Raw genomic sequence first — 27,885 nt, forward strand, 5'->3', positions numbered from 1 at the left:
GCTACGGGTACAATGTATATCGCGATATACTTGCCTATGTTCTTTTCCCCGAAAAGCAAACAAAAGCTAACAACACGAATGAATATCACCCATTCAAAAATAGATAAACATGTCGCATAAAGCACATAATGCAACTCTCATTCCGCTAGTGACCTCAAATCACTTTACAAAGAGAGAACAGAGTTTTCTACCATAAGCTACAACAAAGGAGAGACACTGGGACAATGAACGCAACATCCTTTTAACCAGCTGGGACGATTTCCAATTAGTCAATTAGTCCGACTCGGCCAATCCCAGCAACCTATAGGCAGAGATCAGGCGATAGAGACAGAGAGAGAGTAATGAGCAGCATAACGACTAACAGGTGATAAACACATCAATATACACAGAATAACAAAACGCCACACACACACGTGGAACGTAACATGCATAGTGACAGGGCCGTACCCACAACTGAGGTTGCAAGGATGCACATCGCGATGATACTGACCTTCTCGTCTGAGGTGCTTCAGCAGACTAACAACGATAGCTCGTCAATGTCAAAATGTTTGAGTCGGAGTGAACTAGGGTTGCAACGGTATGAGATTTTCACGGTATGATAATCGTCTCAGAAAATATCACGGTTTCACGGTTTCACGGTATACGATATTAAAACTATCATTATTATAATCAGCATCAGCTACAATGGCCCTTAAATGAATAAAAACAGATATTGTTTTTGGTTGAACATGGTTTATTGTAACAAAGGTTTTTTCAATAGAGTCTTTATGAAATGTATATTTATTTCCTCAGAAATTCTGGGTTGTCTGAAATAACTGATCTGGATTCTGTGATTGAATACAAAATGTATTTTTGAGAATGCAATCAGATAAAATGTAACAACTTTAGTTTGTCTACACAAGAGAAGTTTAATAAATTAAAACATGGACAAAAAAACTATACACAATAGTAATATATTTTAATCATAGGCTAAACCAAACTTTTTTTTTCCAGGTTGTAGGGGAGAGCGGGGCACAACCTAACGCTTTTTGCTTTTGGCTCAATTAATTAAAAAATAATTAGGTTAGATTAATACTTTTTTTTACACAAGCAACATGCACATCTCTGCTACAAATGAACACTTAAAGTTTTTTTTCTAGGACCTACCATTTTCGTACAGTTGGACTGAAAGTGACAGAAGTGCAAATGTTACAACTTACCCCATATGCGGGGTTAATAATTGTAACAGAGAGAGGGGTTAGTTGTAACACTTGTGTGTAACACACATAATTCAGTACTATTTTATTTGTATAGTTTGATATTGTTTGTGCATCTGTATAGACAGATATCCATACATATCCCTCATCCAATCATCCTTCTATTATGGATCAATATCATGGATAGAGACATAGAAAAGGGCTGCATAGTTTTGCAATAAATAATAATAAATAAAATTATAAATATTGTAATTGCAATTAGATTAGATTTGTGTGTGGCAGCTGCATGATGTACAATTATTATTATTAATAATAACAGTAATGATAATAGAAATTAGCTTAAAATAAAAATTTAAAGGGTTTATTGCATTAATAACAGGCCATATTTTTAATAAATAAACAAGATATCATTCATAGAACTCTAAATTTTAAACATTTTAAATCCCAACATTGTTTGTGAACGTCTAACAAAGTTAAATGTATACTCAAACCTGAAAAGTTGTGTGGCTCCATTTTCATTTGATTATCATTGTACACTTGGAGGCTTAGTTGTACCACTCTGTTAGAATTAACCCCGCTGTGTATTACATATTTTAAACCTAGCTAACAGTCGCTAGGAATTGCTGACATTTCAAAACGGTGCTATGTGTTTGAGCCAACAAGACGGTGATTAAGGCAATATAAAGTCAGATTTGGAAACGTATACACCCAACTCAGAAACCGATAAAAACCTATGATGAAAAAAATTACTTTCATGGTGTCAAAACACTCTTTGTCCAGTATCTTCACGAAATATAATCAAAACTTTCCGCAAATTCGCGGGAGACCGTCTTCTGGCAGCAAGAGAAAAATAGCGGAAAGACAGCCTGCTTGATCCTGACGAACTGTGTAAACGGTCCGTGTTACATTTAACCCCGCGTTAACACCTACTGAACACCTATGAGTTTCAGTCAGTGTATTTGATGATTATTCTTTAAAAAAATAATTATAAAGTGCACATTAAGTGTTCTCTGTCTAGATATGTTCATGTGTTCACGTCTTCGTAGTGGCTGAGACAGCTTTAAAAACCATGAGCGTCATGCGTACTTGAGTGTGTACTAGATCTACTAGACGAAACGGCGCTGCTCATTCAGAGACACGCTGAAGGGGCTTGCACACCAGTCTTTTTGCGTTGTATATTCACAGACACGCACATCGCGATTTGATTTAGGCTACTGCATAGCTATATTTTGCTTTATTTATCCATCTATCTTTTTAAATCGCACATTTTACGTGGCATCTGTTTTGTAACGCAAAAAGACGCATGTGTGCGTCTTTTTGACAGACCGGGATTCCCTCAGCATGACAGAAATAATATGGCCTTAAGTTATAAAAGTTATGAATAACCTTTATCTTCACGGAGGGATGGTGTTCCTAAATATGGGAGAACATGTTTGACGTGTTTACTCCTTTTGCAGCCACTCTTCGTCCACATATCTTGCAAACTGGATATCCATCTTCAAGGACAACATCACGATCGTTTTTCGGATATAAGTTACAAAATATTCCCATACTGCAGATTTTATTTTTATTTTTTGGCGGGAGATAGAGATTCGCAGCCTCTGTCTCGGACATTTTCAGCGCTGTACGGATATGGAGTAAGCAGTCAAGCTGAAAGAAGTTGCATGCGGCAGTGCAGGTGAATTCTGTTTTTTTTTTTTACCGCGGATAAGCAAATGTGCACGATATGATAATCGTACATGTCAATATCGCGATAAACCGTCATACCGGTATACCGTTACAACCCTAGAGTGAACTCAAAGTTCCCCGCACGACGTTTCAGTCAACGGTCATAAAGTGCGAGATAAGATGTAGGCCTTAATTAACATAAACTAAACAGCTGTTTTAGATAAAAGTTTAAAAAAACGACTGAAACAATCAGTTTGCAAAGTATTAATCAAGCTTAACTTTAACAAAGAAAAAAGCAGGTCAATAGAAACATACTGTGCCCATGAGATTAACATTATGGATTCATATATTTAACATATACTGTATGTTTTTTTTAGCTAATTACAGTAGCTCAAATTAACAACGCACGCACCTATTAAACATAATGCCATTATCATTGTATTTATAGGCTTATGGGCTTTATTTGTGTGCAGAATAGGCCTAATTATTGAAACATTTCTCTTTTAAGGCCATTCCTGATTGGAATATGTGATTGTGTTTCGTGACATCTTGACAAAAAAAAAAATGTATGCCACTGACTGACATGCTTCTACTAAATCTATAGTTATCCAATTGTGGGGCCTTAAAACACCTTAAAATGCACATGTGTAGATCAAGAACATCAAAAATTCCTAAGTGAGGGATCCTAACTAAGTGATTCCTAGCAAGATCACTTTCGTTACCTCAGTAGGCTATTTAGAAATTCCTGCATAGTACCCTGGGTGGAGACCATTCATTTTGTGCAAAAATATTTCATTTGCCCCTCACACATTAACTTTGTGCTCAATAACTGTTATAAATATGAGGGGGGTCCTTGGAATTTTTTTTCCCCTGAAAGGGGTCCCTGGCACCAAAATGTTTGAGAACCCCTGGTCTAGAGGAATGCACGTTCGCAACGGGGAAAGCATGAAGTTACTTGATAACATTCCATAGGCTCAGGCACGTGGGGGGGGGGGGGGGGCGTTGAGCACCTGCCCTTTTGCCCCTTGGTGCCCAAACTGTTTTGTGAACAAGGGTCAATTCAAAGCAGGTCTTGCTTCAAAGTTAATCCTCAACTCTGGATCATCATCTACTGTTTGCGATCCAACGTCACCTCCAGTAAGTGTATTTTATGATTTTTGAGCAAATCGTCATTTCAGTCGATGTCAGCCAATTCAACAACAAATGCGTCTAAAGTTGTTGTCGTTGTAGGATGTCACTTACAATTATTAGACATTTTTCATGGCCTTTAATGTTGTTTTTAATGGCCTTTAGAACATACAATTGGAACCCACAGTGTAAAATATTTGCATTATACATGTAGTATTGGATACATACCAACATGTAAGAACACCCTTAACAATGTACCGCTACATCACAACTAGTGTTGTTTTTGGCAGCCTGTTTTAATCAGGGGCGCAACTACCCAGTTTCAGAGGGGTATGCAGCAACAATTTTAGCCCCTTTTAGACTTTTTTTGACCAATGCATTACAACAGCACAGCGCCGCCAATTAAGCAAAAAACAAAAGAAACAACAAACAAATGGGCCGCCGATGTATGAGTTTTGTGGGCCGTTAAGACAAATAAATTAAAAAAGGATGAAATGTATTGGCTGAAAAGCACGTCGGCCCAGCGGGAATCTCCCGGTAGTCCCGGTGGCCACCGAGATATAGATAGCCTGGATGTCACATTTTAAATCCTACCTGTTGGCTTTCAGCAATGCATGCAGTTATTTAGCTGCTGTCGTATCAATTGACATGCCATCTCCTTTTCTCTCTTTCTTTTTCTATTTTTAGCCCCACAGCATTTTGTTTTATCCATCTTTTTCGACGACAACTCACTACTCGTACCTGCTCGCTCAGCGCTCACGGCGTCCCCGCCCGCTCGCGATATTACCCGCCCCCCTTCTCCATGAGGGCGCCTACTCTAGCCTGGCTGTTAGTCCTCTACAATTTTATATAACAATGAAGGAATGCAGAAATGATTTAGAAACGCACAACGGCAGCTACATATAGATATACAATATAGCCTATATATAATTTTTTTATTTTTATTTTTTTTAACCATCGATTTGGCGCCCCCCATTGTGCTGCGCCCCTATGTGCCGCATATAGCGCATACCCACTTTTTGCGCCACTGGTTTTAATTTTAGTTTTAGTCTAGTCTTTGTGTCAAGCTGACATTTTAGTTAGGGCCCAAGCCCTGAAAGGGCGAAGGTCCTATTGTTTTCCTTAGGATTATTTATTATTATTCTTTATTATTATTTTTAACATGCCCTTAACATGGCCGAAAACTCTTAAAACTTTGCACACGGGTCAGAACCCGCGGCCATCAGAGCCGGGCTGAAGCTGGTACCCGGGCGTGGCAGGGGGGCTCGTCAGCGCCCCCTGGAACAGGGTCCGAACACTAGGTCCATAACTCAAACACGCTTGCATGTAATAATATGAAACTCGGTACACATGTAGATCTCATCGTTTCATCTATACTTCGCTGTCTTACTTTTTACCCCAGCTCAACAGGAAGTCGGCTATTGAGGGTTGTTTGTGACGTGTCTTGTGTGTGTGACTACGTTTGTTGCAGTGATAAGAGTTGCACCCCTGTTAAAGTTTAAGGCCTTGTCTTTCTGGATATATATCTTCTTTTTTTTTTTTTTACAAAATATGCATACAACCCATACATTTTAGAATTATTATTTGCTTTAAATTAAATTAAGATTGTATTTTTGGTAATTGAACCTGAATGAATTTAAAATGAATGTGCTATATTTCAGATCATATATTTGTTTTTCTTAAAATTTGAACTAACCTTAACTTTATTCTCAGCTGAATTATAAATAATTTATTTCTGTATAAAATAAAAACACATTCGATTTATCTTTTTTAATCAATGTAGAATGTGTAACTGAAAAATTAACAGATTAGGGCTCTGTTCGAGGACAAGAAATTAAAACCAATGTGACATGATGAATGTCAAAAAGATGGCAGAGAGAGAGAGAGAGAGAGAGAGAGAGAGATTTTGGTTGCTTGACAGTTGTAGGTTGCAGTTTGAGTTTATAGTTTGACACAAGCACAATGTTGTGTTATATTGCAAGCGTACACAAATATATTCCAGTTTGAATAATTTCCTGTATGAACAAAAGGACAGAGTACAGTATGTTTTTATGTCTCCATTGTTCAATCACGCCTCACACAACCAGACATTATTGTTCTAATCACATCAGGCAAGTAATATCCTGTCTTTTCCCTTAAAAAATAAAAATAAAATATATATACAAGCTATATATATATATATATATAGCTGCGAGCAGCGATGAAAGGGCCAAAGCTGGTGGCACCGCCACCCCGGTGCCTTTAGGTAACTAAAGGAACCGGGGTTGCGGTGCCACCGGCTTGGGCCCGTCATCGCTGCTCGCAGCTATATTTAGGGCCCAAGCCCTGAAAGGGCGAAGGCCCTATTGTTTTCCTTAGGATTATTATTAGGGCCCAAGCCCTGAAAGGGCGAAGGCCCTATTGTTTTCCTTAGGGTTATTATTTTCTATTATTATTAGGGCCCAAGCCCTGAAAGGGCGAAGGCCCTATTGTTTTCCTTGGGATTATTTATCAGGGCCCAAGCCCTGAAAGGGCGAAGGCCCTATTGTTAGGGCCCAAGCCCTGAAAGGGCGAAGCGCCACCAACTGGCAGCAGGAAGTGTGTCACTTTCAAAATGCTTTGATATCACCCTTTTATTTTTACCCGATTTGCTTAAGACTTCATCTGTATAATGTAAACATACGGCAGATGTAGACCTGTAAATGGATTCTTGATATCTTTGAAACTGTTGCCATGGCAACGCATCAAACTTTACCATTCTTTTAGAATGCTTTTGAGGCCTTTAGCATGCTTCAAATTGCATGAAACTCATTAGACACATCACATTTATTAGCCAGTAGACGTGCAAAGTTTCAGAAACGGGCGTGGTGAGGGCTCAGTAGCGCCACCTTTTGACAAAAGTGGGGTTGTTAGTTTTATCTACAGTTACAAAAATCAGTATGTATATTGTACTCCTCGAGCCGGACAACTTTCTAATTGACACTCATTAGCTAGGACCCACAGAAAGTCAGATATGTTTGTTTGAATGTGGTCATGCTCTCTCTGAGCTTAAGTCTCTGTCTCTGTCTTTGCCTGTCTGTGTGTGTGTTTGTTTGTGTGTGTGTTTGTAGGGGGAGGGGGCTTAACCATTTCACTGCTGTGTGTCTGGCCTGTAGAAAAAGAAAATACATTTCTTAAGCCTGGTATGTTTTAAATAAGTTTTTATTTTAATTTTTTATAAGTAAAGGCATAATATAACCAGTTTAATTGTAGTGCATTGACAATAGTTTTATATAATTAGTTTATTAATTAAATTAACTTGGTCCATAAACTTGATCTGTAAATTTGGTCCATAAATCAAACACACTTGCATGTAATAATATGAAACTTGGTACACTTATAGATCACATCAGGCCAAACAACTTTCGTGCTCTAAGTTTTACGACAGTTCAAATGCAAGTCGGGAATTATGGGTTGTTTGAGAGAGACAGAGAGAGAGAGAGAGAGATAGAGAGAGAGAGAGAGAGAGAGAGAGAGAGAGAGATTTTGGTTGCTTGACAGTTGTAGGTTGCAGTTTGAGTTTATAGTTTGACACAAGCACAATGTTGTGTTATATTGCAAGCGTACACAAATATATTCCAGTTTGAATAATTTCCTGTATGAACAAAAGGACAGAGTACAGTATGTTTTTATGTCTCCATTGTTCAATCACGCCTCACACAACCAGACATTATTGTTCTAATTACATCAGGCAAGTAATATCCTGTCTTTTCCCTTAAAAAATAAAAATAAAATATATATACAAGCTATATATATATATATATATATATATATATATATATATATATAGCTGCGAGCAGCGATGAAAGGGCCAAAGCTGGTGGCACCGCCACCCCAGTGCCTTTAGGTAACTAAAGGAACCGGGGTTGTGGTGCCACCGGCTTGGGCCCGTCATCGCTGCTCGCAGCTATATTTAGGGCCCAAGCCCTGAAAGGGCGAAGGCCCTATTGTTTTCCTTAGGATTATTATTAGGGCCCAAGCCCTGAAAGGGCGAAGGCCCTATTGTTTTCCTTAGGGTTATTCTTTTCTATTATTATTAGGGCCCAAGCCCTGAAAGGGCGAAGGCCCTATTGTTTTCCTTGGGATTATTTATTAGGGCCCAAGCCCTGAAAGGGCGAAGGCCCTATTGTTAGGGCCCAAGCCCTGAAAGGGCGAAGCGCCACCAACTGGCAGCAGGAAGTGTGTCACTTTCAAAATGCTTTGATATCACCCTTTTATTTTTACCCGATTTGCTTAAGACTTCATCTGTATAATGTAAACATACGGCAGATGTAGACCTGTAAATGGATTCTTGATATCTTTGAAACTGTTGCCATGGCAACGCATCAAACTTTACCATTCTTTTAGAATGCTTTTGAGGCCTTTAGCATGCTTCAAATTGCATGAAACTCATTAGACACATCACATTTATTAGCCAGTAGACGTGCAAAGTTTCAGAAACGGGCGTGGTGAGGGCTCAGTAGCGCCACCTTTTGACAAAAGTGGGGTTGTTAGTTTTATCTACAGTTACAAAAATCAGTATGTATATTGTACTCCTCGAGCCGGACAACTTTCTAATTGACACTCATTAGCTAGGACCCACAGAAAGTCAGATATGTTTGTTTGAATGTGGTCATGCTCTCTCTGAGCTTAAGTCTCTGTCTCTGTCTTTGCCTGTCTGTGTGTGTGTTTGTTTGTGTGTGTGTTTGTAGGGGGAGGGGGCTTAACCATTTCACTGCTGTGTGTCTGGCCTGTAGAAAAAGAAAATACATTTCTTAAGCCTGGTATGTTTTAAATAAGTTTTTATTTTAATTTTTTATAAGTAAAGGCATAATATAACCAGTTTAATTGTAGTGCATTGACAATAGTTTTATATAATTAGTTTATTAATTAAATTAACTTGGTCCATAAACTTGATCTGTAAATTTGGTCCATAAATCAAACACACTTGCATGTAATAATATGAAACTTGGTACACTTATAGATCACATCAGGCCAAACAACTTTCGTGCTCTAAGTTTTACGACAGTTCAAAGGCAAGTCGGGAATTATGGGTTGTTTGAATAAATCTCCTAGGAGAAATACATCAAATTACAACACATGTGTTTACCAATCACCACCAAACTCGGTGTGCATGAAGTCAAGACATTGAGAATGCTCAATTCTGGACGGATGTTTGATATCTCGAACGGTTTGGCCGTGGCGAGGAAATTAATTTTTTGACTAAAAAAGGACACATAAAATGTGTTATAACTTTGCTCGTTTTACCTACAGTTACAAAACTTGCCACTGTACGTCCTCCATTGTTTCAACGACAGCCGGTAATGTCTCTTGGAAACATAAATGTTCTGTCGTGGACTCGTGGGTTAATCCTGTTGTTGCAGCTTAAAAGTTAATCCTCAACTGTAGATCGTCATCTACTGTTTGCGATCCACCGTCACATCCAGTAACAGTAAGTGTATTTTATGATTTTTGAGCAAATAGTCTTTTCAGTCAATGTCAGCCAATTCAACAACAAATGCGTCTAAAGTTGTTGTCGTCGTAGGATGTCTGTGTAGGCTATATAATTTAAACCTTGTTTGTATAGTGTGTAACCACACGTTTATATATATTTAAAGATATTGTATTAAAAACTGGATATATGTTGTTGTTCTGTAAGTTAGCCATCTCGTCACATTTGCCACAGAAGCACCTGTATGACAAGTAAACATGACGCCACAGGTCCCTCGCATAAATGTAATTTCGCTTGTAGTTGCAAACTTCACAGTATGTGTATGTAATTTCAGAAAAATTGCGTCAGCATTAGTGTTTGTGTGTCTGTGTGTGTGTGTTGCACATGCCCATCATTTCAAAGGGGACGCGATTACAACGCTATAAGTACATAAATGTATCAAATAACCATACCGAGACGTACTGGTCCATTCTCATTTGTGTTTATTCTGCCGGAGTCTCTTCGTACTATTTATATATTCCGATTCAAAGGTACGCTGAATGACATTCAAAACAGCGGTTTCTCACACTCTCTTAGTACCGACTGCCATTGGTATCAAGTTACGCCCTCATCCAAAGGCTGGGCGGGCATATGCAGCTCATTTGCATTTAAAGCCGTATACTCCCGAAACAGCTCATTTTTAAGAAGGCCCCAAAATGACATTTTCAAATGGTTATTATAATAAATTAACTGTGGGGTATTTTGAGCTGAAACTTCACAAATACATTCTAGGGACACCAGAGACCAATATTACATCTTGTAAAAAGGGGCATAATAAGTGCCCTTTAAATGATAGATAAAAAAATATGACCGTCTTGTTTTGTGCTCTACACAATTATGTACATATATATTTGCAACTATGTTGTTTATTGAAACGTTTTTAAAAATCGCTACTTTGCTACGCTAGGCTATGCTAACGTTACATTGCTGATTTGCACAATCAGTCCCACATTTCAAGATCACCCAAAATGTCTGGGATTCAGCTTTTGCTTTCTACAGTCGCCATTCATTATGAGTACATTATTTGGTCACTGACACGTATGTGATCAGCTTCTCAGATGATGCATTCAGCTTCAAACGGATCCCGACTGAGACGAAAACACGGGCTGAATATTATGTTGAATACTATTGTTGAATATTAGATCAACAATAGATTCAGATTCACCGATTTAAATGCATGAATTCAGTCCGATTGAAACAACACCTTGTGCATATAAACATAATGAATAGTGAAGGCAGAAAGCAAAAGCCTAATCCTGGACATTTTGACGGCATCTTGAAAGTTTCGAGAAGTTTGTGATCAACACTTGTTGCCCCAGGTGACACATACGCCAGTTAAGGACGATGTAAGATGACGTAACCGAGTGGTGTCTCATTTCATAGGGGTATTCTCTTGATTGGCGTTACATCACTAATCATGTGACCTGCATAGCAACCGTCCACGAAGGGTAAAACAAACCGAAGTCAATGCCCGAGGCAAATCAAAAAGTTATCTATTCACAGAAGTTTTATTGTGGATTATGTCAGTTATGGATACTAACGGACTACTTTGAGAATTACTGGTATACACAGATATCATTCATCATTAATACAAAGTGTGGTCCGCGGTCCGCCATCGCCCCCTAGTGGTCCGTGAAAAGATGACCTAAACTAGGCAAGTGTTTACAAAATTGTCACTTTTTCGCACGTACCAGTGTGATCAGTCTTCTTGGCTGATCCCTGGAGCGTACGATCACACCGGTGTGATTAGAACGGTCAGTGCATCACATGATCAACTGCTAAATTCAAATGTGCTTCCCCGCGTTGGCTGGCGCTGAGCCAGAGACGGGCGCACTCAGTGCTGCTGTCATATTCACGGATGCAATTTCCTATGGCAGTGGTCGGCCGGCCCCCTAAACTTCTGCCTAGCCCCCCTAAAAATTTGTGATTAATGTAGGCTAGGAATTCATGTTCGCTTCAGTCTTGTTATAATCATATTCGGCGCGTTCTTCACCCTCAATCCGCAGCGGTGCAGAGCAGAGAGCACGTCAGAAACAGAGGACAGTGTGTGTGTATGTGTGTGTGTGCGTGCGTGTTCATCTCGACACACGGTCAAGTGCGATGTAAGATGTAAGTAGCTAAACTTAACATTTCATATTTGACATTTTTTAGGTCATAAATGTTAAACGAATGACAAAAAATAATCAGGCAAACTAATATAGTTTTGTCTAATTTCGCCATTTTGAACTGAAAATTAGTAAATAAAAAATAGTAACGTGACATGTAATGTAATATTTAGTTTACTGTCATTGTTGTGAGGGGACAAGAAACATTAACAAAGCCATTTTCATCATTTTAGGCACATGAGTAATAATGAATGTATACATATTGAGAATATTTTTCAAATTGTAGCCTTTAGTACAAAGCTAAGCCTTCGGAGGGGAAGAGAAAGTGATGAAGAGACTGAGGAAAAAAGAAAGAGTGATGGAGATGAGGAGAGATTTTGACAAATAATCTACTGCCCACTGACATGGTTTTAAAGCAATTTCCTATCCTTTTTTTGGTCTTCAAACGTCTTGAAAATGCAAATATCAAAAAATGTGAAGCCCCTACCAACCTCAAATTTAGGACCTCTTTGATTATAAAGCCCTGTCTACGGCCCTGTCAGGGCCGTAGCCAGCTATGAGGTCACCGAGGTCCGGACCTCGGTCATTTTTTCACATTCAAAAATAAAATGCCATGCTCTGTGAATGATTATTTAGCCATGTTTAAACCACCTCATATGAGTGTTCGCAATTCATGTTGCTGCGAGAAGCTAGCTCAGTGAACGGGGCTCGACCTGGGCTCGACAGCCACAGCGCGTTGTGAATGAGGGTGCGAGTGCAGTCTCCGTGTTGCCAGATCCTCCTAATGGAAAGGTGCAGTAATCTCCTGGACCTGTTTTTCTGATTTCATGTGACACTTTAGGAAGTTATTAAAGTGGAAAGTTGAATATTAGGGTTAGTGATATATTCATCTTATTTCCAAAACACAAGCTTTGAACTAATTTCGTATTATTATTATAATAATTATTTTGTTTTGCTTGTTTTAGTAGCAATATCTGGCAACATTACTGTCGGTGTAAAAAAAAAAAAGAAAAGCTTAGCCTATAGACAAACTGCAATTGCATAAAGCTACCACATTCAGTAAGACAAACACAATGGTCATCGTGATTATCTGTAAGAAATGTAGGCTATAACACTATCAAAAACAATAGCATAACACAGATCTGTATGTTACAGAATGAAATTTGCCAAATAACCTTATTGGCCAGCTGGAAGACGGCTCATGCTGTTTCGGAAAGTCATCATAAATAGGTTTGTTTATGTGGTATTGTGTTATTTTAGTGTTTCACTACAATGATTAAAGCAGTGTTTCTCAACTAGCAATCTATTCAGCCAGTATAATTGTGTTTGATCTGTGTGAATTACAGAAATATAAGACTTTGCTAGACCTACTTTTATTCTATATTTCTTTGCACAAAACTCTCCAGAAAGTGCCATTTAATGGTTTATTTTTCAAAAAAAAAAAACCTGGACCCCCCTTGAGAGACTACCCCACACATAATTAAAAAAAATTAACAATTAACCCGTGTGTGTGTATATATATATATATATATATATATATATACATATAAAATGTGGGTCCTTAGCCTAACAATTATTATAGCACAATTCTTTACAGAACACCCGCAAACATTCATTATTCAAAACACCCACGTCATGTGACTACGGCTAAATGAAGCTTCTAAGTGTTTCATCAGGTGGAGTGCTCCGCTGAATCAGGGTTTGGCTGGTAGGTCGTTCGGGAAAGATCACACATAACCTTACTGATCGCGTGAGCAGTGCACACAGAATGTCTATTCTTAAAGTGCTGTTTTATGAAGGCAAAAGCCATATAATGGTTTCGATTTTAGTTAATTGGCAAAATATAATGCTAGAGACCATGTTAGTTTATGCTTTTTACATCTCATATGTTCGGCAAAAGGCGGATTCGAATTCGGGTCTGAGCGCATCAATAGCTCTTTCATGAACTACACGCTCTACGATCTACGCTACTGTATCTGTTCGTACTAGGCGTGTTTTTGATAAAAAGACCCTCCCCCTATATATATATATATATATATATATATATTAATCTGTCATATATATATATATATATATATATATATATATATGACAGATTAATAGAAAGAACAGCAGAGAAATTAATATTTTTAAATAAAAATCTATAAGAAAGTGAGACATTGTGGCTTGATTTGTTTTATTAATATTAATGTTTCATGACCAAAATAACATTATGCAATGTGAAGAGACTACAGGTTTCAAGCATCATATATTAAAAAAATACAATAATAAAAAAAACAACACATTTTTTAATGGCTCGTTGTAAAGGTTGTTTCAGATCAACACCTGCAATTGACCACTAGGTGTCGCCATGGAGACGGGTGTCGGATTGATTCGAAGCCTCGAAACAATATAGCACATTTGCTTCAACGGTTTCATTGCTTCACGAAGCCTCGACCTGCCCATCACTATGTCCTTGTCGATAAAGGCAATAAAGACATCATCAAAGTAGTCCATTTGACATGAGTGGGTTAGTTCAAATTTTTTGAAGCATCGAAAATACTTTTTGTTCCAAACATAGCAAAAACAACGACTTTATTCAGTATTGTATACGCACACCGGCACATCCGGGAACTTAACTGTCAATTTTGTCCCCGCCCCCTTTTGGGGGAAACAAACTAGACTCCCCATAGACTTCAATACAAAATAACGGCAAAAACCGTTAAAATAAGCCTATAATCAATGACGTGGAGTCAACGTTTTTTTAATCAGTTTTATTTTGATAAACATGATAAACATGACACAATATAACATCGCGACTACATGAAAAGACTGTTTACTGTTATAGAAAATTGATTTGTGAGCTTTAGTGGAACTAAATGTGCGAGAATAAACACGAAACGCACATGATCATTGTCATGCGTTGAATCCGGCGAATCGTGGAACAGCTATGACATCATCAGAGCTCATGCAGCCGCTCTTGAGAAGCTGCGCTATAGGGGATTAGGCTTGTTCGACTTCATACAGCTCTGCGCAGACCGATCGAGAGTGGCTGCATGAGCTCTGATGATGTCATAGCTGTTCCACGATTCGCCGGATTCAACCTGGATTCAACGCATGACAACGATCACGTGCGTTTCGTGTTTATTCTCGCACATTTAGTTCCACTAAAGCTCACAAATCAGTTTTCTATAACAGTAAACAGTCTTTTCATGTAGTCGTGATGTTATATTGTGTCATGTTTATCATGTTTATTAAAATAAAACTGATTAAAAAACGTTGACTCCACGTCATTGATTATAGGCTTATTTTGAAATTTATTCTAGTTCAAACAGATGCTGTATGAAGCAGTAAAGTGTTGAATGAAAATGTGTCTGAAATATCTGTTTATTTGGCAAATGTTGCATTTATTTCACTTAAGCTGTGGTAAAGCATGCAAACACCACGTGAGAAGTCACTACGGGAACCAGAAATTGTCCGACTTCACGTCTCCGTTTGCAGCTCCTCCCCGCCTGCACGCGGCTATTCTCGCCGATCGGTTGCATCCAGCCGCAGGCGATGTCGAACACACCTAGTATCACGCTGATACGTAGTACTTCCGGATTCTGTGATCTTTGTGCACTGCCACTTCCGTTGAATCACCGATCTCGCTGGCGAACTGATGAAGGACTACACTAAGTTTATTTATACGGCATCCCTGGTAAATTAATCTGATTCACTAAAGTGCCGGCTGCAAACAAACGTGCTACCTTGTTTTATTTTAAAGTTTTAATCCACTTCTTCCTTATACCAGAGAATGTCTAATTGAAGAGAATTGGCACTGGCTGGTAACTTCTGGGTTCTGGACTGGCTGCAGTAACGCGTCTCTGTCCATGCGGGGGCGCTCGCGGTCGAGTGCAGAATGAATGGGAGTCAATGGGGTTTCACCCCCAGAAATCCACTTTTCTCCAGATGTAATTTTTTGGCAAGTAATTTGAAAGTTGCATTCAAAAAGGAAGGGCTAAGAAAATACATTCAGCTGAAAATTGCTTTTTTAAGTTCACTTATTTGTTCTAAAAATCCGTTCAAAAATGTGATGACGTCACACAATAGCAAAATGCTAGCGTGTTCCGGCCAACAACAGCCTAACCTGTAAGAAATCAAAAGGACATAATTACTCGTTCATTCGACTTTTGGCCTATAATCTATATTGAACTTGTGGAATCAACAATAAAATCTATTTTGATTTAACGACAAGCAGGTGAAGGAGACACATTTAGCCGTTTAGCCCCATAGACTCCCATTCATTCTGCACTCGCCCGCGATCACCTCCAATGGAATTCTAATGGAACTGCAACCAAGGTGATGCACAATGGGGCTAATAGGAAGTGCCAAGGCTCTCCGTTGGACCGGCTCTGCTTATACTCAATTCAGTCGGGAATCCATGAAAACTTAAGTAGGGTTGGCGTTGTTGGTTAGATTTACAAGGTGGAACAGAGCAGTGACATATATAGCATTCGTCTCAGGCATTGTTGAACTGTGTCGGAAGTGGACATGCACAAAGTTGACAAATCCCGCCCATGAAACCCGGAAGCGTGATAATCCCCTATTCTCTGGCTGCGCTGGCTGAGTCCTGCGGGTACTCTCGTATCGCTCTCGCGGTACTTTGATGGCATTCATCACAGTCACGTGGAGTCAGCGCTGCATCAAGTCGGACAAAATTTCTAACCGGCATGCACTGTTTCAAGTCAGCCGCAGATCGGTTTGCGCAGAGCTGCATGAAGTCGAACAAGCCTATTCTATGACGCAGCGCCGGTTGTGCGTATTCTCTTCCGGCTCTATTGTCATTGCTCGTTCACGCTTCCGCAATGACGCTGCTGTGCTGACGTGTTATCTTGTGCGCCCGAGCCTCGTTTACAGTCTGAGCGAGATGCATGCTGTAAACAAAACAATCTTTGCAAACATGTCTAAGGATTTCGACACAGAGGAAGACTTGCATTTTTTTGCCCAGCCATATTTATTTGAACCCAAATACATGGACGCACCAGATAACACGTCAGCACAGCAGCGTCATTGCGGAATCGTGAACGAGCATTGACAACAGAACCGGAAGACAATACAATGCTGAATAAAGTCTTTGTTTTTGCTATGTTTGGACCAAAAAGTATTTTTGATGCTTCAAAAAATTCAAACTAACCCACTCATGTCACATGGACTACTTTGATGTCTTTATTGCCTTTATCGACAAGGACAGTATAAGGTACATTTGGAACAGAAAGCTTAAACTGTGTTCCGAAGATGAACGGAGGTCTTACGGGCTTGGAACGACATTTGGGTGAACTAACCCTTTAAATAATGACACAGTTACAAGGTGTGTATAATATAGGTGTGTAACTGCTTAGTCAACATTAACAGTAGCTGCTGTACGGTTTTCATACTGCTGCTCTCCTTCTAGTTACTTCTGAACTTGACACAACTGATTCTGAACGTCTCTTGATTAAAGCTCCAGGTGACCGGTTGCCAGATATCACAAAAAGAGTTGAACAAGCTCCTTAAAAAACGAAGTATAATAAGCAGACATGGCAAAAAAATGTACCGGGAAACACATTTAAACATAATAGTATTGCTAATATTATCCTACCAAATTAAAAGTAAGTTACTAAATTATTATGAATAGAATAGTTCAAAATAAAATATATAGATATTATAAACTGATTGATAAGGTAAAGCAATAACATGAGATTGAAAAATTATTCAGCAACACATTATTTAAAGTTTAATTGCACCTATGAGTTGTATTTAATATCAGTCAGTTGGGGGAAGTTCTTCTAAAAGTTGATATGTTTTTTTCACTATATTTAGCTATCAAAATAGTTTGTCAAATAAATTATTTGCCAAATAAAAGTCAAACAAGAAGAAGAACTTTTCATTTCTGAAGTATTTGGGTTTATTTAGTATACAAAGCCCTTTATGATGATTTTTGGAGAATAACTACATGTAAAAATAACTATATCGTGAAATATATCGTTACCGTGAAATAAAATTAATCATACCGTGAAACTGAATTTCTGCTATTACGACACACAATTTTGCCTGTTTATTTCATACTATCTCTTTTAATGTGGAAAAAACGCAAAATAATAATTTTTTTTTACTATGTATTGGTTTGTAATTTACGGTGGATAAGGTCCTGGACCTTAAAATGGACCTTGAAAGTGCTTAAAGTGCTTGAATTTGACCTTGGAAAAGGTATACGAACCCTGGATGGAATCTGAACTTTGATCCCGACACATCCTTGTGGTCACAGCCTGGGAATTTACAAGTTCGCACCATTGTTAATTTAATACTTTTTACCTAGTTGTCAATCGATTGTTTAAACACTTTGGAACAGCTGATCGTAATGTGCGCACTGTTGACGTTGCGGTAGTGCGGATTGATAGGAATGGATAGAAAATAGTGCCACATTAAAACACATTAGGTATAAATTTTGACCGGCGTGTTTTTTGTGTGGTAAATTAATCAAGCTTTGAAACGCAAATCATTTTTTCACGTCAAAACGCACAGTTTTGTGGCCCCGGAAAATAGCCGGGAGTACTTCCAGCGGACAGAACTCTGACCAGGGGGGTGACAACAGAGTGGGTCAGTGTGTATGCACTATAGTGCTGGTAAGGATTGCATACAACTTCATATCTTAAATGGGCGAACTAACCCTTTAAAGCTCATAACCATATTTTGTTGTTACTTGAAGAGTGCAGTGTTATGTTGCATCATGCAGTATTTGTCCTGAAAAGGCTATGAGTAAATGTCTGTATTACCTCAATAAATTTAAAGTCATTCCTATTTTTTTTGTATTTTTTATTACACTTTAATCATTAACTTTAAAAGCACATTCTTTTTACGACTAAAATAACAGTCAAGGGTTTAACGGACGCGTCAAACATGTACACGCGCATACCGTTCCACAAAGCTGGTGAACGATCTCAGCTTCAGTACGGATTAGGGCTGCACGTTTTCAAGTTTTTCATTAACCGTTAACCGAGGCCCTTATCGGTTAATACTCGGTTAACCATAGTGTGCGCGCCACAACCTCGAGATAGAGTTAATTAATTTTTAACACCTTTAATAACTGGTTGGACCCCATTTGAAACGAAATTAATTTATAGAAATAAAACGCAGTGGTAAGTTCAGAGCAGTTAAAGTAGGCACGTTTCCATCACCCTTCAAACTGAAATTGCCAATTGAAAATACGCACATTGGCAACACGTCCATTTCGCAAAAACTCCGTGTCCGCAAATAATAATAATAATAATCATCATTAATTGTAACATTTTATAGGCTGCATATGTAGAAGACGCTTTTATCCAAAAAAGGAACAAAGCACAAATAAACACAATATTTTGACGCATATCCAGTGTGTGTGCTTAGTGTGGAGGCTGCGAGACGCCCATGTGAACACTTGCAGTTTCATTGCACTTCTTTCAGTGGAAAGAACTTAAAATACTCTTTCATTTCTGGTCATACAGAAAATAATAATACATTATTCGTATTATATGTATTATATAATACATTTATTTGCGTAAACTCACAGTAACAAGAAAACATTGTGCTTTAACAAACAGGCGCGCTTCATGATCTCCGTGAACTGAAGCGCGAGAACTGAAACAGCCACAGCATTCGAATTTGTTCGTTTTAAATTTGACATTTAAAGCATTAGTCTGAGTAGACTAAAGCTTTAAATGTCCAATTTAAAATGAACAAATTCGAATCAAAAGCCAATATCTTCTGACTATGTAATTATGTAGCCTAGCTAATTATGTATTTCTCTCTAAAGGTGCATCCGGGGATGGAGATTTGTTTTTAGCAGAAACTGATTTAGAAAACAATAGTTTATTAATAAACAATTAATGCCTCGTTATTTTATATTATTTTTATTATCAGACACATTTATTATATCTTATAAATAATCTATAAATCCCCTTTCTGTAGGCTGTGGTTACGGCTCTTCTCATTCAGCACTGTGGGGAAAATATAATTTCCAGGTTCTAATTTGGCCTCAGAAAACCAGTAAAATCTTTTTTTTTTTTTCCATATTCATTTGTCAAATATTTTAAATGTTTAAAGGGGCAAAAAATCAAACAAATATCTGAAAATTCGTCGCTATATAGCCTATATATTTTTGCGCAGCATTTGACGTAGTACAGTTCAAATGAACATTTTGGTGTTCAACTCTGCGTTTTACAAAATACAACAACCGTTCATTTTTCGTTTTGCAATTAGGCCTACGAATTAAATAAGGGGAAACGAATGAACACAAAAGTACACTGACCGTTTGGATATATACGAGGCAGAGTTCTTTTTTAAAATTCATAAAAGATACAAGGAATAGCCTACTAGACAAAACCTCAAAGAAATGCCACAATCAAGACCGCGGAGCAGAAATGAGGGAGAAACACACAGAAACTCTGTGACTTTCCCTGCCATTAATGCTTGGATGACACACCACGTCTCATAAATAATAATAATGTCTAGTGCGGTGGCTGTGATATACCAACGTCCGTTGCCATTATTTTTGGAATGGCTTATCGCGAAAGGAAAAAAAAATGTTTTAGTCGCATAACACCGTTAATAGAAACGCTGTCATTTCACAATATTTTTTTATCGACAATCAGAAAAAAAAAACGCAATATGTATTGACGCCACTTAACCGAGCAAAAACGGTTAATCGGTTAACCGGTTAACCATGGACACCCCTAACGGATAGTGAGGAGCTCCTGGTCTCTGCTTCGCTCCAGTTTGCAGGTATTTGTTCGTCCTTTCTTTGTTGATGACGAACACAAACTTTCTTCTAGAGCAACAGAGTCGCGCGATGGCACGAGCGTAATCACTATGACTAGTGATGTGACATTTGAAGCGAGGCGTCGGAGCTTGTGTCGAGCAAAAAGGGGCGTGCCAGATGAAGCCGCGATTCGAGGCTTGTGTTGTTAACGTGAAAATCACGTGACTGATGACAAACGAGGCCTCGGTTTGTGTGAAAACGTCATCGGTTCGGTCTGAGTGTCGTTTGTTCGAATCTCGCGCCACCTTGTGGGTGTTGTCAGGAGTAATTGAATCAGTTGAAGTAGCGTCAGGGAGTCAGAGTTAGAGAGATGTTTCATCGTCGTTATTGTGCAATATATGTGTTAGGGCTGTATATTATTACATTATTAGGTTAGATTAGTTATAGTTTATTGTTAGTATTAATTATAGCTATATTATAGTATTGTTATATTAATTAGATAAGATTATTTTGATTGCTTTGGATTTGGACTGGACTGGTTTTTGATTTGGATTGTCCTTTTGGAATTGTTTGCTTTTTGTGACCTAATCCTTTTTTCTTGTAATGGAGCCAGCAAGAAAGAGCTTATTATTATTTTACTGTCTTGATATAGCTAATAATCCTCACTATATGGCTGTATAATTTAATGTCTAAGCCTGAACACACTTGAAAAAATTCTGTTCCTCAATAAAAATAATTTCTAATCCTTCCTTCGGTCCTCTACGTCCCCAGTCCCATAAGCACAACACAGCACAAAAATAGTAACATTTCAATACACAAAATCACCAGAAACAATTCTTAACCTTTACCACACCACACTTTTTTCTGTTGCACTTTACTTTATTACACTCCCTCCACCATAAGCACTGCACTCAACAGTGTAACTTTTATTTTTCATACTGTCACTATCCAAATCATTTATGAATAATTAATTAACTCTGTGTGTGTGAGAGAGAGAGAGAGAGAGAGAGAGAGAGAGAGAGAGAGAGAGACAAAAATTTAAAACATTGTCCAGTCAATTAACACCTTGTTTACTTTTTGTTCTTGTTAAAAAAAAACAACAAAAAAACACTACAGCACAGACAAGACTAAATTATTTTAAAAGGGGTGCAAAACACAGGTTGTCATCAATAATCTCACACAAAGCCCCCTTTGTACACCAAATCGGGTCAAAAGATACAAGATCTTTCATGGCTTTAAAGAGAGAGAGAGAGAGTTGTCTCTGTAGAAGTAAGTTCAGACAGAATATACATATTTTATTTTATTCCCAGGCAATGGACAAAAGTCTGCTCAGGTATTTGTATTATTGCAAATGAAAGGTTACAGACATTAACAGTGAGAAGAAAAAAAATAAATAAAACAGGACAGGGGACATCATAAGTCTGCTCAGGTCATCGCTTCAGAATTAAATAATTTGTTTGCTATTTCTTTGCACAGTAGCTAGGTGTCACTAGTGAGCAATACTGAATGAAGCTTCGAGTAATGAACCTTTGAGTGAAGCAATGGGCTGCGAGGTCTCAGTGGTTCAGGAAGCCTCATTTTGCCATCACTAACTATGACACACCCTTTGGTCCTGGCTTTTGTTCACACAGCGCGCGTTCTGGGACTGATTACGGCAATGTTACTAGGTCCCCAACCCGGGATCAATCCCAGGTCGTGTTTGCGTTCACACAGAAGGCGTTCTGGCAATTTCCCGGCAAGTTCCTGGGATCAACTCGCTGTGTGAAAGGGGCTATAATACTGACACAGACAGGGAATAAATACACACAGATCTAACAAGACTAACAATGAACAGCTGAGACAATGATAAAGGAAACAGCTGAGTGCAATGAACAGCTAAGTAACAGTGACAGACAGAATGCTGGGAAATGCAGTTCCAGAAGTACATGACACCGAGGGGAAGGAGGATATCTAGTGGACAAACAAGGGAACACAACCAGACACTGTGACAATTAGACTTTTTAATGAAATTATCAATGATTATACTGAAAATAATACAAGCCAATAAAGTAAAATAACCATACTTTTATATAACGCGCAAAAATTGGACAGAAATCCTCACCATGTTACAGCACAGTAGGGCTACTGCAAACAGAAATAAGTCCAGAGAAATTTCATGTTGACATTTTATTTGAGCGGATTTACGGTGATCGTGACTGCATGAGTGGAGTGTTTGGGCCGTGAATGACAAAGAGAGCACAGTGCACGTAGTGAGCGGAAACGCACAGCGCTGCCGTTTGAACGCTGGCGAGCGGATCCATGGCGTGGTTCAAATGGCGTGAATAAATGATGTGGTTCAAATGAGTAGCGTTCCACATTAGCGCATAAACATTACATTGAACAGTTATTGAACTCTTGGTGTTGTTTTATCAAGAAAAAGTACATCGTTTTAATTTTACCATATCGTTTTATCTCCCAGCCCTACTTTTAAGTTAAACCCATTCTTCTCTCTACAGAGCCCTCTATATGTTGGCTTCTTGCTCGGCGGGCAGAGCTGCTTTTGGAAATGAAGAATTTCAGTCAAGCAATCAAGGATGCAGACACCTTGTGCCAACTCCGTCCCTTGTGGCCAAAGGTAGGAATCTGTGTAAAGATGAATCTATACAAAGCATTGTTTTAAAACCTCATAAGATTAAGAACCTTTCACACAAGTGAAAATATTCAAACAAGATTTTGAATAGAAACAATGCTTTCCTATTGTGATATTCAAACCAGGGAGATTTAACCAATGGTAAACCAATTTTGTTTGTAGTGTCTTTCATTTAAAGGAACACTCCGACTTTTTGGGACTTTAGCCTATTCACCTTACCCCCCAGAGTTAGATAAGTCCATACATACCTTTTTCATGCTATAATTGCGTGCTATAAGTCTGTTTGGCGCACCCACCGCTAGCCTAGCTTAGCACAAAGACTGGATGTGAATGGTTGCAGCTTTCATACTAATCCAAATGAGTGACAAAATAACGCAAACGTTTTCCTATTTACATGTTGTGATTTGTATAGTCACATAATGTACAAATAACAAAGTCAAATGAGACAAAGACATCTTTTAACCGTATAAAACCTGGGAACTATTTTCTGAAGGCGAAGCACTGCTACTTTGGCTACTTTGAGTAATAACCGCATCACCTGAGACACGCCGTGGTGAGGAGCAGAGAGTTCGCTCAGTGTTTGGGTAACAGAGTCAGCAATTTATAAATAGTAAAAGCGTAGTTTAGAGTCATGGGTTTTCGCTCTATTGTAAATAGCTGCGACAGTAAACAGGGGAGGTAATACCATGTTTCACAGAATTCCAACTAAAAACGCTGACTGGATGAAGAAATGGCTAACTTACTCTGGATATTGATCCAAACACACCCAAGATTATCAAGGGACATTATGTTTGCTCGGTACATTTCAATGGACGACTATTCTGAAAAATGGAATTTGCCACACGGACCATAATGTGCTGAAGGATACGGCTATCCCATCGATAGCACAGACAGGACAAGTGGATCACCTGCGGCTGAGGTAAGTGTTCCGTTATGTTTTTAGATGATGACCTACTGTAACAGTGCCATTAGCCAGAGCTAATGTAACGTTAGTGACACTATTATATGACTAGGGTATGAATATGTTTTTATCTTGATGCGGTGCGGACGCGCTTGGAAAAAAACGAGCGCGTTCACCGCGTTGAACTTGCACCCTGCGCGCGGCGCGCCTAGTAGCCTAAATTTGAAATAACCATGGAAATAACGAACTTGAGCGTGCAAAAGGGTACGATAGGCTGTGAGTTCATTGTGCAAAAACAATTTGTGCTATTACTTTCCCCTTATTCTATCCTATAGTAATGCAATACTGTATTATATAGGCTAATGTTGAATACATTTGGTTCAGCTAATAAATTGCATTTAAAATATATTGATTCCTGTAATAATAATTATTTATTCATGTGATATTTATAAATCTGGGTGCGTTTTTGGTTGGAAATCAATGAAACATGGTACTGTATTACCTGGTCTCCCCTGTTTATTGTCACAGCTCATACAATAAAGCAAACACCCATGATAAACTATGCTTTTCTATCTAACGCCAACACTGAGCGAAGTCTCTGCTCCTCGTCACGGTGCGTCTCAGGTGATTGTTATCACTCTGCCCAAGTAGCAGTGCTTCGCCTTCAGAAAATATAGTATTTATACGGTTAAAAGATGTCTGTGTCTCATATGGCCTTGATATTTGCACACTCTGTGACTATACAAATCACAACATGTAAATAAGAAAACGTTTGCGTTATTTTGTCACTCGGATTAGTATGAAAGCTGCAACCATTCACATCCAGTCTTTGTGCTAAGCTAGGCTAGCGGTGAGTGCGTCAAACAGACTTATAGCACGCACGGAGATGAAAAAGGTATGTATGAACTTATCTAACTCTGGGGGGTAAGGTGAATGGGCTAAAGTCCCAAAAAGTCGGAGTGTTCCTTTAAAGGTACAATATGTAGGATTTTTCACCACCAGGGGTCGCTAACCTCGGTAACACTTTATTTGAAAGGGTGTGCATAAGACTGACATGACACTGTCATAAACATGACATAACACCTGTCATGAACATGGAGTCTTTATGAATGTTTATAATAATAATAATAATTCGTTACATTTATATAGCGCTTTTCTGGACACTCAAAGCGCTTCACATAGAAGGGGGGGATCTCCTCAACCACCACCAATGTGCAGCATCCACCTGGATGATGCGACGGCAGCCATAGTGCGCCAGAACGCTCACCACACACCAGCTTACTGGTGGAGAGGAGACAGTGATGAAGCCAATTGGTGTATATGGGGATGATTAGGAGGCCATGATGGACAGAGGCCACTGGGCAAATTTGGCCAGGATGCCGGGGTTACACCCCTACTCTTTCGAAAGACATCCTGGGATTTTTTATGACCACAGAGAGTCAGGACCTCGGTTTAACGTCTCATCCGAAGGACGGAATGACTTTTGTCATTAAGTGTAATTCGGTAAATTATGAAACTTTTAATGCAAAGTTGACATTGTTTAAAATGTATTTGTTATGACAACTTGACATTAACCAAGAAATCATAACCTGTCACAAATATGTCATAACAGGTCTTATTATCAAACTTAAAGAAGTTATTTAGCTTTGCGTTAACATTACATTACCCTGTCATATGTGGTTGGTTTGACTTTGGCCGTCATGAAACCATTATAACTGTGTCATGAATATTTTACTTGTCCTCAAGTAAAGTGGAACACATTGTACTAGTTATAAAGATGTCATTAAGGGTTATTACACTGTCAAATGCTTTAACAACAGTGTCATTAATATTTCCCCTTACCTCAAGTAAAGTGGAACATGTTGGACTAGTTATAAAGATGTCAGGTTGACAGGTTATGATTTCTCTGTTAATGTCAAGTTGTCATAATCAAGTCTTTTTTTGTCTTTGATAATGTCAAGTTGTCATAACAAAGACATTTTAAACCATGTCAACTTTGCATTAAATGTGTCATAATTTACCGAATGACACTTAATGACAAAAGTCATAAACATTCATAAAGACTCCTTCATGTTCATGACAGGTGTTATGTCATGTTTATGACAGTGTCATGTCAGTCTTATGCACACCCCTTCAAATAAAGTGTTACCCTAACCTCTTATAATAACAAAGGCATATATTGATGACGCAAAGCAATAAGCGGAATTATGGATCTTGTCGTCAAGTCGAAGTTAGTCGCGGATGTGGAGCTCTTGGCATCTCGAAATATTTTGATCTCCGTTCTACTCCTCTTTTTGTATCAAAGTCTGCTTCCCATGGTCCATAATGTTTGTACAAAACAGCATGAGCGTCCTGCTAAGCATAACCCAGTTGTCCATGTCTGTCGCCATGGTTATTATGGCAGTATGAGCGAAAACCGCGGATATAACACCATTGACTGGCGACTCCTCACCCCTGCTCACACATCCCGTTTCATTTTCCTTTCCCGATTTACAAATAGTTGTAAACATTGGGGATATTGTAAGTAATCAACTAAACAAAATATATAACATTGGCATAGTGTTTTTTGGATATTTTACTGCCAAAATCCTACATATTATAACTTTAATTAATAGATTATTCAGAAAGTACTTCATATATACGGGTGAACCAAAAATAGTCAAAAACATACTTCAATTTAAGGTCATGACACACCAAACCAACATCATAGAACTAGTGGCAACGAAAGCCAAGTGTGTTGTCACCTCATCAGTGTTGAGGTTACTCAACTCAGTGTTACTCAGAAAATGTAATTAAATTACTGATAACTGACTACTCCTTTTAAAATTGCTTTTAAATTAATTATTGCTCTGATTACTTTATTTTGAAAGGAATAAGTTACATTATTAGTTATGTTAATAGCCCCCCGTCCCCTCAAAAAACAACAACAACAACAAATAATAATAATAAAAAAAACATAATAACCTCTTTAGCCTGCTCATGAATTAACTTTATTGGGAAGTGCATACTCTCGCATAAAAAAAAAAAAAAAACATCTTAATTTTACAATATTTTTACTTGCTTTTTTGAATTTTCCACTTAGAAAATAAACAAAGCCAGTCTCTCCCGACTTTTTTAGCCCTGTAACTCATATATTTTAACATTCTTTCTGCATTTTCCATAATATAAAATAAAACCTGACATTTTAACTTAAAACATTTTAATGTTAACTGTATTATTTGTAATATTATCTGGATTAAAGGTGTTCTAAGCGATGTCGGGTGACGTCACTTCTTGTTGACGTTCAAAGTATCCACAAGTTTCCTACGCCCCATGAGGCCTTGCGTCAAAAGTGGGCGCGTCTTAACCTGCAAAATCGGCAGTGTATCAAATATTTGTCCTCTTCCTACGGTATCATGGTACAGTTCAGCCTATTATTGATTTCTATTTCCACTTCACTTTTATCCAAAGAGACGGAACTATTTGCACTGTATTCATCAATGGGACATGTAGGCCTACTACATCATACAATGCTAAAATAAATCTGTCAGCATTTAGCTCACATTAAAGGGGTTGCTTATAAGTCACAACAACATTAAATTATTTGACCAGCAACATATTTCTGCTTAAAATATTATGCGTTGTTAACATTGAGTGGTGGCTTCAGACATTAACCGTCGTGGTTTGACCAATCAGATTAAAGGGGCATTTCAGCGCCGCCCACATGAAATCTCGAACCCCTAAACCACAAACAAAAAATGAGAAATCGAACCAAAATCTCATTTTATGTTTTAAAAAAAAAAATGAATAAATAAGCTGTCTTTTCATTTCTCGTTATTCCATTCCAAACAGGAAATGAAATGATCAAAACGTACACGGTCTGTGTACTTTTTCGTTCATTCATTATTCTATTTCGGAATGAAAGATGAAATTTAAAAAAACTGTGCAACTTGGTTTTTTGTTTAAAAGAAAAAAATCAGAAATGGCTGCATTTTGTTTTCCAAATGTATTGTTGTCATCAAATAATATTATTAGAAAATTGGACGACATTTCCGAT

At 38.2% G+C, this 27,885-nt stretch overlaps 1 protein-coding gene across 1 annotated transcript in view; it reads left to right on the forward strand.

The window, feature by feature from the left end:
• lonrf2 (LON peptidase N-terminal domain and ring finger 2) overlaps positions 1 to 27,885 on the forward strand; it is a 208,105-nt gene that overhangs the window by 26,582 nt on the left and 153,638 nt on the right. The window contains exon 2 of the mRNA XM_089132253.1: positions 22,815 to 22,933. Within this exon, the coding sequence (XP_088988379.1) occupies positions 22,815 to 22,933 (119 nt within the window). The remainder of the gene's footprint in view (positions 1 to 22,814; positions 22,934 to 27,885) is intronic.

The sequence above is a fragment of the Pimephales promelas genome, chromosome 6 (genome assembly GCF_988280905.1).
Source record: "Pimephales promelas chromosome 6, fPimPro1.hap1.1, whole genome shotgun sequence".
NCBI lineage: Eukaryota > Metazoa > Chordata > Actinopteri > Cypriniformes > Leuciscidae > Pimephales > Pimephales promelas.